The 17,911-nt window shown below is 46.9% G+C and overlaps 1 protein-coding gene across 1 annotated transcript in view; it reads left to right on the top strand.

Moving 5' to 3' along the window:
• Positions 1-10,164: 10,164 nt before the first annotated feature.
• Positions 10,165-17,911, top strand: part of SMOC2 (SPARC related modular calcium binding 2) — a 255,415-nt gene continuing 247,668 nt past the window's right edge. The window contains exon 1 of the mRNA XM_011999604.1: positions 10,165-10,468. Coding sequence (XP_011854994.1) covers positions 10,385-10,468 — 84 coding nt within the window. The 5' untranslated portion in view covers positions 10,165-10,384. The remainder of the gene's footprint in view (positions 10,469-17,911) is intronic.

The raw sequence follows: 17,911 nt of genomic DNA, 5'->3' as shown, positions 1-17,911 counted from the left end.
ATGTGTAATGCATGTGTGTATGTGTGTTTGTGTGACTGTGTTTATGTGTATTTCTGTGTGTCTGTGTGTAGTGTGAGTCTGTGTGTGTGTGTGGTTTCTGCGTACACATATGTGTGTATGTGTATTTATGTTTCTGTGTATGTCTGTGTGTGAAACATGTCCTGTTTCCTTAGGGACACCTGGACGGTGTTCTCTCTTGGCTGTGCTGTAGGCTCCTGATGAAGTGCCTGGTTTTAGACCAGGCTCCTTCACTTCTCTGAGCATGCGGGGTGCCCTTTCAATCTAGAAACAAGCTTTCTATGCCTGGGAGATTTTCCGAGGTCACTCCTGCCCCTGTGGTGACCTTGGGTGGTCCCTCCCCTGGGTGTGGGCTGAGCTTTAGTGACTCATTCCTGATGAGTAGAATACAGCAAACTGGCAGGTGACACGGTTGAGTTTAGGTCATAGAAAGACTGTGGCTTCTGTCTTGGGTGCTTTTCTTGTTTGCTGTTGGGCCTCTTGGCCTGGGGGAAGCCAGCGGCCATCTGGGAGGCAATGCTATGGCAAGACCGCATGGTGAGGGACTGGGCCTCAGGAGTGTGCACCTTGTCATGCTCTGGGGACAAGAGCCCAGCCCCAGTCACTGTGTGAGCTGCCTGGAGCCAGAGGACCCACAGGAGCTACGCCTGTTCCCCACCCACAGAAACTCAGGTAATAAATGCCTGTTTTTCCCAGCTGCTAAGGTTTGGGGTAATTTGTGATGCAGCAAAATGTAACTGATACAGAGATCAGTACCTGGAAGTGAGGTGCTGCCAAGACGACCCCTGCAATATAAAAGAACCTTTGAAACTGGGGAGTAGGTGGAAGGTGAGGAATTGGAGGAATTCTGGGGAGTGTACTGGTGAGAGCTTAGACCTCTGCACACACTCTTCATGGAATTCTGGACTTCCAGGAGGCAGCAGGAGGAAGCTTTCAGGAAGGTCAGGAAAATCTTATTTTTCTAGAGGAAGTGGGGCCTGGTTAACAAGTGGCAACAGTTCAGCGACACGGCTGCCTGTTGCTGCATGGAATTAGAAAACAGGCAGAGTCACTTTGGGATGCCGAGGCGGGTAGATCACTGAGGTCAGGAGTTCCAGACCAACCTGGCCAACGTGGTAAAACCTTGTCTCTACTAAAAGTACAAAAATTAGCTGGATGTGGTGGCTGGTGCCTGTAATCCCAGCTACTTGGGAGGCTCCGGCAGGAGAATCACCTGAGCCTGGCAGGCAGCGGTTGCAGTGAGCCGAGATCACGCCATTGCACTCGAGCCTGGTCAACAGAGCGAGACTCCATCTCAAAAAACAAAAAAACAAAAAACAAAAAACCCCAAAAAACAAAAAAGAAAACAGGCAGAGTGCTGACAACTGACAATAGGGCTGCAGCTAAGGAGGCCGCTGGGAGTGTGGAGTGTGCCCGCCTTGTTAACTGGCTTGGCTGGAGGGTGAGGTTTCTTTCTCATGTGTCTCTCTCCTTTCTTGGGGAAGGCATGTTGGATGGAACTGGCTGCTCCGCAGGAAGGGCGCTGAGTGGAAAGGGGAGTGCCACTCTCGATCTGGCTCAGGGTTTTGACTTTTCATATTTCTTTCAAAGTCTGTGATGGCTTCATTGTTTTTTCTCTTGAGCAGCACCATCCAAGGACCCGCCATTTCCAGGAAGTCTTCGGAACCCCTAACTGTCCCCATCTCTTCAATTTGCTCTCTGCCCCATCCACTCTGGGGAAGCCTCGGCTTCCCTCTCCTCTCTTCAGGTCCCCACTCCCTTTTGGGCCTGTCTGGTGAGGGGGGACGGGCAGAGCTGGAGGAGGAGCAGGAGGGAGGAGGGAGGCTGTCTCTCCTGTCCTCCTTCCAGCAGGCTTGCTCCTGTGCACACTCGGGCTTTCTTCCCAGTCTCTGGCTTATTGGGTCCGCTTGAGTCTTTGCCTCTCACAGGAGAGGCTGTCCTCAAATGTCTGGTGACTGCTGGTGTCTGCTCCCATGTAAGGGTGACAAGACATCGCTGCTTGGTGGCTCTAAGTATGTGGTGAGGTCTGGGGACCGAGTTCTTGCCGTGGAGGAGCTTGGCTGCCACGTCCTTGGGGGAATCCCGTTGTCACCATCTTCACCCTGATCTTTTTGTGCCAGCTGGACCCGACTGCATCTTGGATTTTCCCTCTGCTAAGTTGCTTCCTACTGTTTGTCTGCTTTCCAGCTTCTGGAATTTTCTTGCATGTTGTCTCCTCGTCTTTTTCCTTTTTTCTTATCCCTTTACACCTTTCAAGCCTCCTTATGCTTGCTTTGCAGGCATGTTGCGGAGGGCAGGAAGGTTTGCACCCACCTCTCCTCTTTGCTGGGAGAAATCTCAATGTGGTTTAGCTGCTTCTTCTGTTTCTCTTTAATTTTTTGATTGTTTGGTTTTGATTGTTTTGTTTGGCTTTGTGGGGGTTTAGTGGATATACATTTTTCTTATTTGGAACAAAAATAGTAAAGTAAGATATAAAACAAGCCCATTACTAGCTCTTACCATTGTTCCAACTGCAGAGCGCAGACATTTCCAATTTTCTGAATTAAAACATGCTCATTTCTCCTGATATTTTAGCACCTCTGAGGTGAGGGTGACTTGAAGAGACTTGCAAGAAAGTATTGAGTCATAATTTAATTGGAGGTATTTTTTTCTTCTTGTACTGATAGATAAAATAATGGCATGCTTCCTATAGATATTTCATATATAATCCAATATTTTACGGGTGGAAAATGAATTAGAAAAAAAGGATCACAAAATGACCTGGCAAATTCTTAAAATAATAACAAATTCTAAAATTGAATAAAGGGCTGAAAATTGCCTCCGATGATCCAAATTACGAATACTGAGTAATACACAGAAAACAAAATGTTCCCATTATTTTGGCTACATAGTTCCAACCACACTTTCCTGTAGACCAGCATTGCAAATTATATGCAGTCAGAAGTGCCAAGCCTTCACACAGCCTGAGTCCCTGAGTTTAACATGAGGCTGAGGAACAGGCTGCAGAGCTTATTGCATTGTCTAATGTAAGCACCAATTTCTTTGCTATCCTTGAACTAAGCTGCCTCCTTCCAGGTAACAGAATCGAAACAGTCATGATTTCCTTTGCTCCTAGTGGATCGAGGCACGCTTACACAGAAGTGCTTCCTGGCTTTTTAATCGCCTGTCCGTGTGTCATGTGGAAGTACGTGGCGCGTGTCTTGCTGTATTGCCTGTGGTACAGTGGTGGGGTTATTAAACTTGGTTCTATCGTTCAAAAAAGCATTTGGAGACGCTCAAGCACGTACAAGAATGAATAATTACTTAGGAGATAGAGGAAAGAGGTTCTAAGTGCTCAAAGAGGCTTACTGAGGGCAGATAAGCCAGGAAAGCAGCAGACAGGTGCTGTGTAATTTTCCACCTTCCCTTCTGCCAGCGCCTCCAGCCATGCAGGGCCTGGCATGCCTGCACCTTCCTGTCCAGGGACCCTGGGGCACAGACATGCTGCTCACTCCCCAGCCTTGCACATCCTCTGTGCACCCCTGTGAGCTGTGGACACATTGTGGGCATCTGGCATAGCCAAGGATGCCCCTCTGTCAGCTATAGGAGAGGAGCCTGTGTGCATGGCGTCCCTGGAGCTGGCCTCGGCAGAAATGCCATTAGCGTCAGTGCTCTTGTGGCTAAATTACTGTACAGGCATCAAAGAATAAATCCGGTTTTATTTGGGCAAGCATCTGGACATATAGAAATAGTAATAAAATGTCCAAAATAATGTAACTGAATCTCCACCTTAAGGCACTGTTTTATAGAGAGGAAAGGAGCTAAGGAATTTGCCCAGGATGGGGGCAAAACTAGCCAAGACCAAGGAGATGATGGCTTCCTGTGTGAAAGCCAGAGGAGGCTGCTGGGATTAAGAGGAAGCAAAGTCAGTTGATGATGGATGATGGTTCCAGGAAGGATGTAAAATCCCGTTGGCACTGTAAGGTCAAGGGACAAATGTCTTTTTTGTTGCTGTTTCCATTACTATGTAGCCCAGGCACTATGCTATTTGTCTGAAATACGTAAGGATTTTTCTCTTTGTATGATTCATTTTAATACTCAGCTTAGGGCTGAGGGAGGAGGGCAGAAGTGGAGGGTTAATGGCACGCCGTCCTGGCCTGTGTGTTGTGCTAGGGAAGAGAGGGAAGAGGAGGGAAAACTGCTGAAGGTGATCAAAGCTTTCTTTATCTAGTATCTTCTTAGGTTGCTTTCTGCCGGTATAAATTGTACCTGTGTGGTCCATACTGCTCCAGAGTATTCTTGGCAAGCTTTCTGTTGCCATTTTAAAACTTTTTTTCTTTAAAGGTGGGTCTCACATGAAGAAAGGAGGAAGGGATCTCTAGACTGACTTAACAAGGAGCAAAAATTCGAAAGTAGTTTAGATCATGTAAGTTTAGAATAAGATGCCTCCTAGAAAGTTCACCAGATCTCCTTCTCTTTCCATGAGCACATCTTGTGCCTTAATGAGCCTTGGTAGTGGTCAGCCTTTATTAGCTCTGCAGCTGATAGAGTCTGCAAGTTCCATATACTAATGAAAGTTGTTTCCTGAGTGGAAAGGCTAACATGGCCTCTGGATATTATTACAAATAGACTTCAATAAACTTGGGCTATGTATAATAGCAGTGGCAACGTGTTTCAACTTGAGGTAAGGTTGATTATTTAGATAGATCATATCTCCAACACCAGAACTACATCCTTTCAGAATGGCACAAGCATCTCTCATCAACTTTACAGGGACAGTTTTCACTGTAAATGCAGCAGTCTTGTGTCTGGCTTTGTGAAAAAGAGCTTTCTTTGGAAACGTTATCTTGGGATTGAAGCATTACCAGTAAGTCAGAACCAACTGTGAAGGGCTTTCTCCTTTGGTCTGGTGGTGGATCTTAAACACTATGCAGAAGGCTGAGTCACTGAATGAGTGTGTGTTTGTGTATATGTGCACACACACATTTCTTAGTGAAACGGCCCATGGTTTTCATCATACATCGAAAGGGTTTCAAAAAGCTTAAGAACTGATTATCTTGACATCAGGCAGGAGATTCTGGACCCCAAGCTTTTTCTCACTCTAGTTCACATATTCTTCAGTAGTTTCTGAGATGGAGAATATTGGACGGTAGAGATCCTGTACACCAAACTGAAAATTGAGTTGAATTCTGCTCCTACCACTTCCTAGCTGTGTAAATCCAGGTAATTTCTGTAGTCTCCCAGGATCTTATTTTTCATCTGTAAAATAACCATTTTGTAGAGTTTCCATGAAAGTTAATTAGATAATGTATGTAAAACACCCATCACATTCCAACCATTTATTAAAAATTTCCATAAAGTGGAGACATCATATTACCTGACTTCTAAGTATACTATAAGGCTACAGTAACCCAAACAGTATGGTACTGTCACAAAAATAGACACACAGACCAAGGTACAAAATAGAGGACCCAAAAATACAGCCACATACCTTTAACCATCTGATCCTCAACAAAGTCAAGAAAAATAAGCAATGGAGAAAGGATTCCCTATTTAATAAGTCGTGATGGAATAGCTGGCTAGCCATGTGTAGAAGATTAAAACTGGACCCCTACCTTTCACCATGTACAAAAATTAACTCTAGATGGATTAAATATTTAAATGAAAGACCTCAAACTATAAAAATCCTAGGAGAAAACATAGAAAACACCATCCTGGATATCAGTCTTGGCATAGAATGTATTACTTACTTTTGTAAGTCCTCAAAAGCAATTGCAACAAAAACAAAAATTGACAGGTGGGACCTAATTAAACTAAAGAGCTTCTGCACACAAAAGAAACTAGCAACAGAGTGGACAGACAACCCACAGAATGGGAGAAAATATTTGCAAACTATGCATCGGACAAAGGTCTGATGTCCAGAATCTGAAGGCACTGAAACAACTCAATAAGCTAAAGAACAACCTCACTAAAAAGTGGGCAAAGGACATGAACAGACACTTCTCAAAAGAAGACATGCGAGAAGCCCACAAACATATTAAAAAATGCTCAGCATCACTGATCATCAGAGAAATGCAAATCAAAACCACAATGAGATACCATCTCCCACCACTCAGAATGGCTACTATTAAAAAGTCAAATAGCAACAGATCCTGCTGAGGCAGCAGAGAAAATGGAATGTTTATACACTGTAGGTGGGAATGTAAATTATTTCAGCCACGGTGGGAAGAAGTTTGGGGATTTTCAAAGAACTAAAAATAGAACTCCCATTCGACCCAGCAGTCCCATTACTGGGTATGTATCCAAAGGAAAATAAACCATCCAACAAAAAAGACACATGCTCTTGTGTGTTAAATGCATCACTAGTCACAATTGCAAAGACACGGAATCAACCTAGGTGCCCATCAATAGTGGACTGGACAAGGAAAATGTAGTACATAGACACCACGGAATACTATGCAGCCATAAAAGAATGGAAGCATGTCCTTTGCAGCAACACAGATGCAACTGGAGGCCATAATCCTAAGCGAATTAGTGCAGGAACAGACATGCAAATACTGGATGTTCTCACTCATAAGTGGGAGCTAGACACTGGGTACACATTGAGATAAGGAACGAGATACTGGGTACACATAGAGATAAAGATGGAACAATAGACATTAGGGCTTGCTAGAGAGGCGGGGCAGGGAACAAGGGTTGAAAAAGCTGCCTATTGGGTACTATGCTCACTCCCTGGGTCTTTCATACCCCAAAGCTCAGCGTCACATAATATATCCATGTCACAGACCTGCACGTATACCCTGAGTCTAAAATGAAAGCTGAAATTATTTTTAAAAACTGTTCCACAAAGTTCCTGAAAAGTATTATCATAAAAATTGTCTTCAGGCATCTTAGGAAGAAGAAACTTATTTACATTATTTTGTTGAGCACAAAGTCCAAATTCTCTGTTATTTAAATATGTCAAAATAGGAAGAAAGCCATTGAGTCAGGCCCAAGGATCAAACACACAACTCCACTGTCCACTTTTCAATGTGCTGTGTCAATGCTGGCGTCATCCTGCAGCCGCAGTGACAGTGAGCCTCGGCGGTGCTCTCTTCTGATTTTGTCAATTCTGCCGATGTGGTTTCCTTTCTGTATGGCTCACAGGTTTGTGGAGCTTGGGTTGAAAACCTGGGATTGATGTGGAGATCATGCATTATTTTTCCGTGGGTCGAAGGGAACAAATTAAAAGGAAGATGCTAGCCATCAGAATGAACAAGCCAACAAGAGGACAGAGACTCCGGAAACCTGGGGAACTAGAGATTCTCGGGTCCAGCCTGGGGGTAGTCTAAAGAAAGTCCAGTGAACAGTGAAGACTCCTGCTCCCATGATTAAGTAGAAACCAGGAGGAAACATTAATAAAACAAGTGATTGGCAGGTGACTGATGATGTGGGGTGATTCTCAGAGTATGAATAGTCATGACCCAAGTTCAGTCCCAGACAATACTCAGTGATGGCAGAGGGGATTACTGGAAGCCACTGCATCAACAAAGAGATACTTGACTAAATTTATGCTTTGCATATTGAGATGGGAAAATAGCCAACCCGAAGTTTTCTGGCTAAACATGAATTAGCCAGAAATAATAACTAAACTATATCATGTCTATCATGAAAATAAAATCGTTTTGCAGTTTTAGCATAGTAAAATAAATAAAAAGGAAGCCAATACTCATGATAAAGCATTTTGCTAATGGTCTAAGAGGGAAAGTTAGTTTAGAAATGTGAGAATAGCTGGAGTACTTGGTAATTAGTTTCTCTTGCTGTTCTTTATTGTAACTTTCATCAGTGACAAGCATTTAAATTCTGAATGCATAAGCCACATTTTAGAATGGGCCCTGCATCACTTTTTAATTAAAACACACACACACACACACACAGCCCTACATTTCCAAGAGAAGGGAACTTCTTCCTGCATCCTATAGAAACTCTTTGGAAAGTATAGAGCTGATCACTTCGTGTCTTAACTTTGAACGAAGTGAATTACTTTTCTATCCTTTCTAACATGACAGCTCTCTGGCATTCCTGCCAGTAATAACTTTCTTGAAGACTTACAAATAAAAGACAGACATAACTATTTCCCAGTGTTTAAAATAAATATATTGTTTTTCTTCATAAAAATGGAGACTGATTATCTCTCCAAACTCCCTTTCTAGAATTGCGAGAAACTAAAATTTGGCATTCAGGACACATGAGCTCCTCCAGATTTGAAAGGGGTTTCGAAGGCTCCAACCCTGCCTTATCTGTCAGAGTTTTGGACAAATGCATTTCATTTATCTTCCTAGAGTTCCCAGAGGATTCTGGAGTTGCTACATGAAAGACGTGTTGAGATTCTTGAATACAAGGCACGGAGGGCCAAGGATTTTCTTCCGTTCTCCATGTTGCCGAAGGAAGTGAAGTGGATTTGCCAGTATTGCAGGTTTTAACATCTGCATTCTGTTTCTGATTTTGTTGCTTAGGAGATCTGGCTAAGACATCTGGCCCCTTTGACTTTTGTTCCTCGTCTGTAAAATGGGAATAATTAAGTCTACTTCTTGTCTGCCATTCTTGCAGTGGATGACGGTGGATAAATGAACATGCTTTCAAACTTTTGAGTTCTGATGAGCAGTACTCTCAATAAAGTGGAAAGTGAAAAACAGGTTCTTTAGTAGCAAATGCTTCTTAAAGGAAGTAGGTCAGCTTCGAGTGTAAATTTTATTCTTTGGATAATCTTAGAATTAGTGGTATGTAGTGTTTATTTTCTCTTTACTTTAATTTTCACTGCAGTTTCCTAACAGTGATTCCTGTTTACTTAATCATTTGCAGCTGCTCTGCTCACCTGTTTTTCTCGACGCAAGGGCAGTCCCCGAAGAGTTTTATTATAATTTCCTTCTAAGTCCTTAACCCAGGAGGAATGTGTTTAAGTACTTAATAGATTCCCTGGGCTTTGGAATTTGAAGGAGAATTCTGAGAGTAGCCCTCCTTCAGGAAAAGGTGCATTTCTTTCCCGTCTTTCCGTGGCCCGATGGACATCACTTTCCCAGTAAAATTGTGTGGGAAAGGTTGCAATAGCATTGCCTTTGCCTTAGCAGCCAGTCCCAGAACTTGCTGATACAGCCCTCTCCCCCAGAGTTCATAGCCAAAGCAGTGGGCTAGACATCGGATGAAACCTCAGATTTGGATTTTCTAGGTTTTATGCTTTTCCCAATGCCCCTGAGAAGTCAATTGATTCATTGTTCTTGAACAAATCTTCACTCTTCTGGCTTTCTGTGTGAGACAGAATTAGGGTTTTTTCCTGTAAAGTTATAAGCCAAGGCTAAACTATTTCAGCAATGTTGTCTGCAATGGATATTATCCAGAGTCTGGGTGTGCAAAATTTTCTTGGTTTCCACCGTAGTCTCCACGGGCGAGTTTACAACCTCCACAAGCCCTGTGCTCCCCGCATAAACACCTGAAATGCTTTGACAGAGCTGTTTAAAAACAGCCATATGTGTCTGTGAATGATGGCCAACCACTTGCTCCCCCACTTGCAGAGGATCAAGGCTACACCCCAGGTCAGACCCAGGATCTTTAGGACCTAAATTCCACCATCCCTGCCGTGGATAACTCCGTGTAAAGATGCCAAAGGCGGGCTGCCCCCGGCGCAGCCTTTTCTGGAGCGCAGCTGATCCTTCAGCACCTCTGAGAGGCGATGTTCTGGGCCAGACCAGGGGGCCTTAGAGGGCAGAGGTCAAGGAGAACCCCGGAGTCTGGGGACTGGCCAAAGTTTGGCGTTAACCCTTGTGGATGAAAAGGCCCGCTGGGCTGATCCTGCGCGGACCAGGCCTGGACCCTGGAGCGTGAGAAGGGCGCGGTGCGTCCCGTGGTTGTGCTTGGAAGGCCCCCGAGGGTGCGCGCGTGGGCGTTAGTGCGTGCGTGTGTCTGGGTATGCGTGTGTGTGAGTGTGCGCGCGGGGAAGGAGGCACAGAGACAGCCCCGACAGGCCACCACGCAGCTCTGGTGGCCCCCACTCCACCTCTCGCTCCGCAGACCCGCGCCAGGGCGGCCTCTGGGCCGGAGCGGGCACGCGGCAGCGGGCGCTGGGAGGTGGGGCTGGGGGAGGAGAGGGAGAGGGAGGGAGGCGGGCGGGAGGGGAGGATCCGGGAAGCTCCAGGGTATTTGACAGGACCGAGGGCGGACGCAAAGGACGCGGAGGACCTCTGGGTGCCTGCAGGGGAGCTGCTCCAGCAGGGCCGCCGGGAGCTGTGGGGAGAGCATCGCGGAGCCGCCCCTCCACGCGCCTGCCGGGCCGCGATCGCCCTCGGGGCTCTCCTGGTAGCAGTGCCAGGGCGCAGGGCGCGGCTGATCTCCCGCCCCCGCCACCTCCGCCACCATGCTGCTCCCCCAGCTCTGCTGGCTGCTGCTGCTCGCGGTGCTGCTCCAGCCGGTGCCCGCGCAGAAGTTCTCGGCGCTCACGGTAAGCCCGGGCCCGCGGGACCTGGCGCTTAATTGGTGCCGCCTCTTGCCGCCCGCCGGGTTCGGGTGCCCGCGTCCCCCTCCAGGCCCAGGCGCCCAGGCACGGGGAGCAGGTGGCCCCGGGGGCAGTGGAGCCTTCGCCCGCCTGCGGGGCTGGAGCAGGTAGGACCGCAGCGTGTGCGCCTGGGACCCGGTCGGGATGGGCTTCTGGGGACCCTACCCGCCGGGATCCTGCCGCGACTGCGACGGGCTCCTCGGGTTCCACCTGGCTGGGACCCCACCTGCCTCGGGGGCTCTGACCCGGCTGTGAGAGGATCCTGGGGTCCTGCAGACCTTGGACAAGTGGGAGCTGCGGGTGCGCTCGGGTGTCCCGCACTCACTGCTGGGCCTGAGCCTGCGGGGAACCAGGTCTGGGAGCGCCGGCGCCGCCCCGCGGACTGTCCCAAGGCCAAGGCAGACCCGCCGGGACTGGGCGCCCACCTCGCCCACGGGGACCCGGCCTGGTGCGCGTTTCCTCGGCCGCTTTGGGCTCGTGCGCCGCGCGGATCCCGGGCCTCTCGCCTGGTGAAGGGGCTGCCAGTCGTGGGCCCCACTAGTGGGTCTAACCCTCCCAGAGGCCCTCCTAAGTGAGCCGAGGAAGAAGCAGATGATGTTACAGATGATTCTTCACGGGCCTGAGTGTTATTAGAGAAGCGCTTTCTTCCTTTCTCAGGACAGAGCTGGAGGGAGGGGGCTGCCAGTCTAACCCTCCCAGAGGCCCTCCTAAGTGAGCCGAGGAAGAAGCAGATGATGTTACAGATGATTCTTCACGGGCCTGAGTGTTATTAGAGAAGCGCTTTCTTCCTTTCTCAGGACAGAGCTGGAGGGAGGCGGCGGCTCCCCGCTCTGCGGGGCCTCTGGGTTCTTCCTCGTGGCAGGGATGCTGCGCTCCTGAGCGCGAGGGTCACCGCGGTTGACCGCTGTGTGTTTTTCTTTCTGAGCTGCAACTTCTATGCGACAGCCTTGGCCCGGCCGAGGCACGCGGTGCCAAACGAGGAGCTATGTAGAGGGGGCCGAGCCAAGCCCCCGCCGGCCAAGCCAACCCGCGGCGGCCGCTGGGCCAGGGCCGGGTGTCTGCAGCCCCCAGCTCCAGCCGACCTCGTGGGCTTGCAGGGTTTGCAAACCCATCATTAATGCAATCGCCAGAAACGAAAACATTCCACTTAAATGTGTTTTTGAACAAGTGCTTGAGAAAACACGAAGGTAGCGAGAATGCCTCTGGTGGAGAGCTGTCTTTTAAGTGGCGGGGGACTTGTCCTGAAGGTGTTTATTGTATTGAAAATAAAGATGGTTGAAATAACCTGTGGTCGGTTCTGCCTTTCAGCAAATTTAAAACAGTCATGTGGGCATCTTTTCTCTCTCTTTTACTTTTTCTTCGTCTTCTTTCTTTTGCGTTTTAGCAGTGTGAAGGATGGTTTGTGAGTTCATTGCTCATACCTAAAATTCTTCTGCAGCAGCCCGGGGTCCCTGCCTTGTGTCTCACAAATGACTTGTAGATTAGAAACTGCTAACTGGGGCTCCAAGGAGGTTTTCACACACTCAGGCTTTCCCTGAAGATCCTTTATCTCCACAGAGGGGCCCTCAGAGGACACTCACTGGAGGTATTCATGTATATGCACATCCGTACATGCATCTATACATAAATATAAACATGTCTACGCTCACAGGCCCCCACACACTCTTAAAGCACACTAGAGGAGACAGAGAAACTGAGGCCAATTCTCCAAAGGAGATCATAGCATTTTCTTCCAGGATGGTAGCAGCAGGTACCTGCAGTTGACACGGATTTTCAGATTTTCTGAAAGCGTAAAAAGTAGAGACTGGCATCGGCCTGCTGCCCTGGGTGTGTGGGGGTGGGGTCGGGCCTGTTGGTCCCCCGGGAAGAGCAGAATCAAGGTCGTTAGTAATTAGAACAGCTTAAGACTCAGCAGGTTTTCTTGTCTTCTCTCCCCTTTCTCTTCTGTTTACTTGAGCCCTCTCACCCTTTGCCTCCTTGAGGTTGCCCCAAGGATGTCTTGGATTGCGGTGAGACCCACTGCATGTGGGGTCTCTGCAGGAGCTGATGCCCCACGCGGGCTTTGCCCTTTGGCTGCATTCCCCAAGAACACTTTGCCTGAAACTTACATTTGCAAATAAAATCAGTATCCCAGAGAAAAGATTAAAGCCGTAACACGTCTTGGCACACTTCTTCTCACCCCACCCCCAGTCTAGAAAATCAAGTAGTTGAGTTACAAAGTAACTGAGGCAGGCTTGAGATCTGACTGGTCACTGGGAAATGTTAGATGTGCAGGATTTTTCAGTGCTGCTGATCTCTTTTCAAATTGCCATCTGGTTTGTGGAAATCTCTTTTGTTTCCAGAGGCCCTCATTCAAAGAATGGCCTTCTCTCCCTACAACTTGCATCCTACCTACTTTAATAAATCACAGGCAGCGTCAGTCCATGCAGCGGGTGGGACTCACAGCTTGGGGTCTTGCTGGGTGTGTGACTTTAGGTAAGTTACTTAATTTCATAATCTTCAGTCCCCTTATCTGTAAAATGAGAATACATGATATCTTTCAAGCATGTCATGAGGATTAAAGATAAGGCTTTTAATGCGCCTACTATATGTGAGTTCTGCAGCTAACATTATTTTGGTGGTGCCCATGCCATGGGTCCATATAAGAGAATGTTATCAGTTGGTGCCATAATTATCAATGCATATAGCGTTGTGGAATTAAGGTGTGTGTGGATTCGGCTTTGCAGTATTTTCACCTGCTGCAGATCCTCAGAGCACACCACTTGGCTCTGGGTGTATATGTGGGCTTTGTGGGAATAGGCTGTGTGGGACTGTGTAGACCAAGGAAGAAAACTTGCCTCTCTGCCTCCTTCTACTGCATACATTTCTTCTCATCTAGAAGCAGGGCTATGTGTCAGCCTCTCTGGGGCTTTCAGTTTGCCACACCTGGCTTCTCAGGACCATGCATTTTTCTTCCCCACCTATGGTGAGCGTGCTTTCTTGGTGGGCCCAACATTGCTGGTGTGCTCACCTCTGCTACTTTATGTTTAAGACTCAGAGAATACACTTTGCTTGGTAATGATCTCTATTCTTTTCACCAAAGTCGTTCTTTAGAAATGGCACCGTGAGGCCCTCTGTGTCTCTCGTTGTGACTTTCTGATGGCTTTGCACAACCTCCTGGTTATTGCTCAGACCCTCTCACCTCCAGTCAACAATGGCATTCTTAAGTGTGTCCAATGTGCCCTAATTTGGATCCAGGTCAATTTCTTCCTTGAAGAAGTAGGTGCATTGAATGCCACACAGTGCCCATTTTCCTTTTTATTTCTGTGAATGACTGAGATGAGGGAGTGATCTCTAGTATAAATGGTTTTTATTACACATGATTCTGTTTTCAAAGAGCAAACGGGTGTGATCACAATTATTCAACTTTATCATGGTTGTCATTATATGAATTTTGATGGACTGACCAGTAAGCCCATGCCTAGATGATTTCTTTAAAGGCAGAGAGAGGAACGATATTGCCTGTGACCCCTTTCCCAGAAGTTTTTGGTTAGAGCCAAATTATTCATTTCCACGTTGACTAAATCGTATTTTGCTCACACTTAGAATGTTGAAGTTACATGACCATCCTTCTCAGACTTGTCTTACTGCCAATACCTAATGCTCCCCTAAGTTCATACACACGGCTTCATTCAAGGTACCGTTGTCTCCACATTCAAGAGATGAGGAAACTGAAGTTTTGAGAGACTCTGAAGGGCCCCTGGTCACTAAGCAGATCCGAATATTTGTCAAGTTAACCTGCCATTATTTTTCTTTCTTCAGGGGGAGTTCCCTGCACTGTCTTTTGCACTGTCTTCGGGAACTTTACAATTCCACACTCTACCGCTTCCCCTCTCAGACTATAGTTGACTTTCATCCTGAACCCTCATCTTCTCACAGAGCGTCTGGCACCTGGTAAATGCCTCTTACTGGTCTTGCGGAATGCATAACCACAGACCTGAAACAGTTATTTCCCACTCCTATTTGTGTTTATTTGCTTTGAAAGAGAAGAAAGGTGATAAGAAAACAATATTTACCTGTATGTAATTTTTTTAAAGTTTCACGAGCAAGTTCATGAGATGATTTAATATTGATTTTGCTGAAACAGCAAAAATACAAGTGCTATTCCATTTCTGAGCAATTGCGGTTTGGAATGCCTACCTTGTCCTGTTTTGATGTAGTTCTCACTCAGCCTTGGATCTTCAAGGGAATTACTGTGATTTTTTTTTTTTTTTTCCTTTCTTCTTCCATTGCAAATGCCTTGAGTCCATTTCATGCTCTGGGAGGGCTTTACTGCATTCCCCAGTAGAAGACGGACCACGAAGGTGGTTAAGGAGGAGAGAACTAAACATAATCAAAACTTTCCAACTTAGAAGCCCATTTACATGGCGTCTAAAAACCCAAACATCTGGAAGAGTCACTTTAATTTTGCTGTGAAATCAAGACCGTAAATAACACTATAAGCAATTGCAGGCCGTAACAAGACCATGCCGCCAATGGGCATGGATGTAACGTCAGTTGCAATGGCTCAGAACCGAACAGATTTCTCAGTAATTCCAAATCAAAATAAGCCTTCTTGCCAATCTAGGATTTTAGAATGGGAGCTGTTATTAAGATTGTCAGCAGAACATTGGTTTGGAGGTCAAGGGTCACATTTCTGTATTTTTGAATTAAAAGATAAACCAGACTGGACACAGTGGCTCATGCCTGTAATCCCAGCACTTTGGGAAGCCAAGGTGGGCGGATCATCTGAGGTCAGGAGTTCAAGACCAGCCTGACTAACGTGGTGAAATCCCGTCTCTACTGAAAAAACAAAAATTCACCAGGTGTGGTGACATGCGCCTATAATCCCAGCTACTTGGGAGGCTGAGACAGGGGAGTTGATTGAACTCAGGAGGCAGAAGTTGCAGTGAGCCAAGATCATGCCATTGCAGTCCAGCCTGGGTGACAGAGCGAGACTCTCTCTCAAAAACAAACAAAAACAAAAGATAAACTGTTCTGCACATACAACACACAAACTTAGAATGATGAATTTCCAGTAGGATTTTGAAGTTAGAGGAGAAAATTTAAGAAATACTCTTTAAAACTGCCAGCCCTTATGTTTCTCCAATTGATGGCACTGAGTAATAGAGTAAGATCCCGGCATTAGTCATTGTATGTCTATAAAGTATGTATAACAGTTAATATAGTGGACATTTAACTGTAGCTCACAAGAGGAAAGATTTTATAATATGAATTAATATTTTCTTGATTCCTAATTTCCTATGGGCTAAAAAGAAATAGCTCTGAATGTGAAAATAACAGACATTCTTATATGGTTTTCCAGTTCCAGGCCAGTCATCAAACAGCAAAGATTGTAATAAAACACAAATAAAGAGAACCAAGTAAAATATGAAATCACATTTATATGTTTAGGTTTAAAAAAAGTACAAATGAAAATTTTATATTATAATATCTGACTAAATTTAACTAGATTTTTCCACAGAGACAGTCTCAGAATGACTTCTTTTTGATGAACCACAATTTTATTTTGATTTTTATTACGTATGACATAACGTGGCATATCCACCAATTAAACTGTCACTTAAAAGAAGGCAAATGTCAATATAGCATGTCCATGCTGCGTTCTCCTTCAGTACATATCTCTGCCCACTTTACAGTCTTCTCTTGCCTGGTCATCTATTTGTTTTATTTTTTGAGACAGGGTCTTGCTCTGTCCCATAGGCTGGAGTACAGCGGTGTGCTCTTGGCGCACTGTAACCTCTGCCTCCTGGGCTCAAGCGATTCTCCTGCCTCAGCCTCCTTAGTAGCTGGGACTACAGGCACACGCCACCATGCCTGGCTAATATTTTGTATGTTTTTTTAGAGATGAGGTTTCGCCATGCTGTCCAGGCTGGTCTCGAACTCCTGAGTTCAAGTGATCCACCCGCCATGGCCGGTCATCAATTTTCTTTCTCTTTTATGCTTCTGCCCAAATTAGAAGAAACTTCCTTTGCTTCTCTTTACCAAGATACAGACCACTGATGCTGCTATTTCTATGTTCGCACTGGCTGAGACTCCCTGAAGGTTTTCTAGTTTCTGGTCCTCACACTCCTTCCTTCTGCTGAAGTGTGGGTGCCCTGGGCCCTGCCCTGGAGCCAGCTGCAGCATCTCTCACCGTTCCCATCCCTGCCCAAGCCCCTAGCCGAGGGCAGACATTTTTAGGGGTGAAGGGGTAGGCAAACTCGTAACATTTGAGGTTCTCGGCAAAGAGTCTTCCAATAATAAAGTTTCTGAAGGCGGAAGAGTTGTAGGTAAACACGATGACCTGTGGTGTGTTTGATCAGGGGTTTGGAGCCCTTGAGTGCAGGTCACCATTAGGCCCATCTCATTTTGGATACTGAGTCTGTTGGATTTTAGTCACTTCTTAAAGGACAAGTTCACTAGCTTGTTGGCAAAAAAATGCTGTGGTATGTAAGTTGATCTTAGGGCATTTTGTTTATCTCTTTTTCTGTTCAGTGATCAATCAAGGCGCTAGAATCAAATAAATCCACCCTGCGTACCAGCTGGGTGCCACCATGGACATTTGATTTTTTTTCTTGGGATTAGGGACATTGTCTGACTTCCAAAGGCTTTCCCTGCCCGGGTCAGGGCTGTCCCATGTGCCAGCCACAGTGGGCCAGGAAGATGGTAGGCGTTCTCCCAGATCAGGCCCAAACTGACCTGGGATTTGTGACTAGGATTAGTGGTGAGTTGATGATATTGAGGGCTGAGTTATGAGGGAGGAAAATCCTCCCACGGAAGACTCTTTCCAATTCTCTGCCATGAAAGCAACATTGCGCTGGACCTGAGCAGCCCTCCTGGTGGTGACCCGGGCTTTCAGGAGCAGAGCAGAAGGCGTGGGGCCACTCCCAGCAGGCTGGGGAGGAGGACAGGGGTGGGTAGGAGGACGGGGATGGGGAGGAGGATGGTGATGGGGAGGAGGACAGGGATGGGGAGGATGGCACTGGGGAGGAGCACGGGTCTGGGGAGGACGAGGATGGGGAGGAGGATGGGGATGAGGAGGATGCAGATGGGGAGAAGAACAATGATGGGGAGAAGGACAGGGATGGGGAGGATGGTGCTGGGGAGGAGGAAGGTGCTGGGGAGGAGGATGGGGATGGGGAGAAGGACAGTGATGGGGAGGAGGACGGGGATGGGGAGGATGGCACTGGGGAGGAGGAAGGCACTGGAGAGGAGGACAGTGATGGGAAGGAGGATGGGGATGGGGAGGAGGTTGGGGATTGGGAGAAGGACAGAGATGTGGAGAAGGACAGGGATGGGGAGGAGGAAGGCACTGGGGAGGAGGACAGTGATGGGGATGAGGACGCGGAAGAGAAGGAGAATGGAGAT

The sequence above is a fragment of the Mandrillus leucophaeus genome, unplaced genomic scaffold (genome assembly GCF_000951045.1).
Source record: "Mandrillus leucophaeus isolate KB7577 unplaced genomic scaffold, Mleu.le_1.0 Scaffold6, whole genome shotgun sequence".
In the NCBI taxonomy this organism is placed as follows: domain Eukaryota; kingdom Metazoa; phylum Chordata; class Mammalia; order Primates; family Cercopithecidae; genus Mandrillus; species Mandrillus leucophaeus.
Note: the sequence above shows the minus strand (reverse complement) of the source record. Positions and strands in the feature narration are given on the sequence as shown.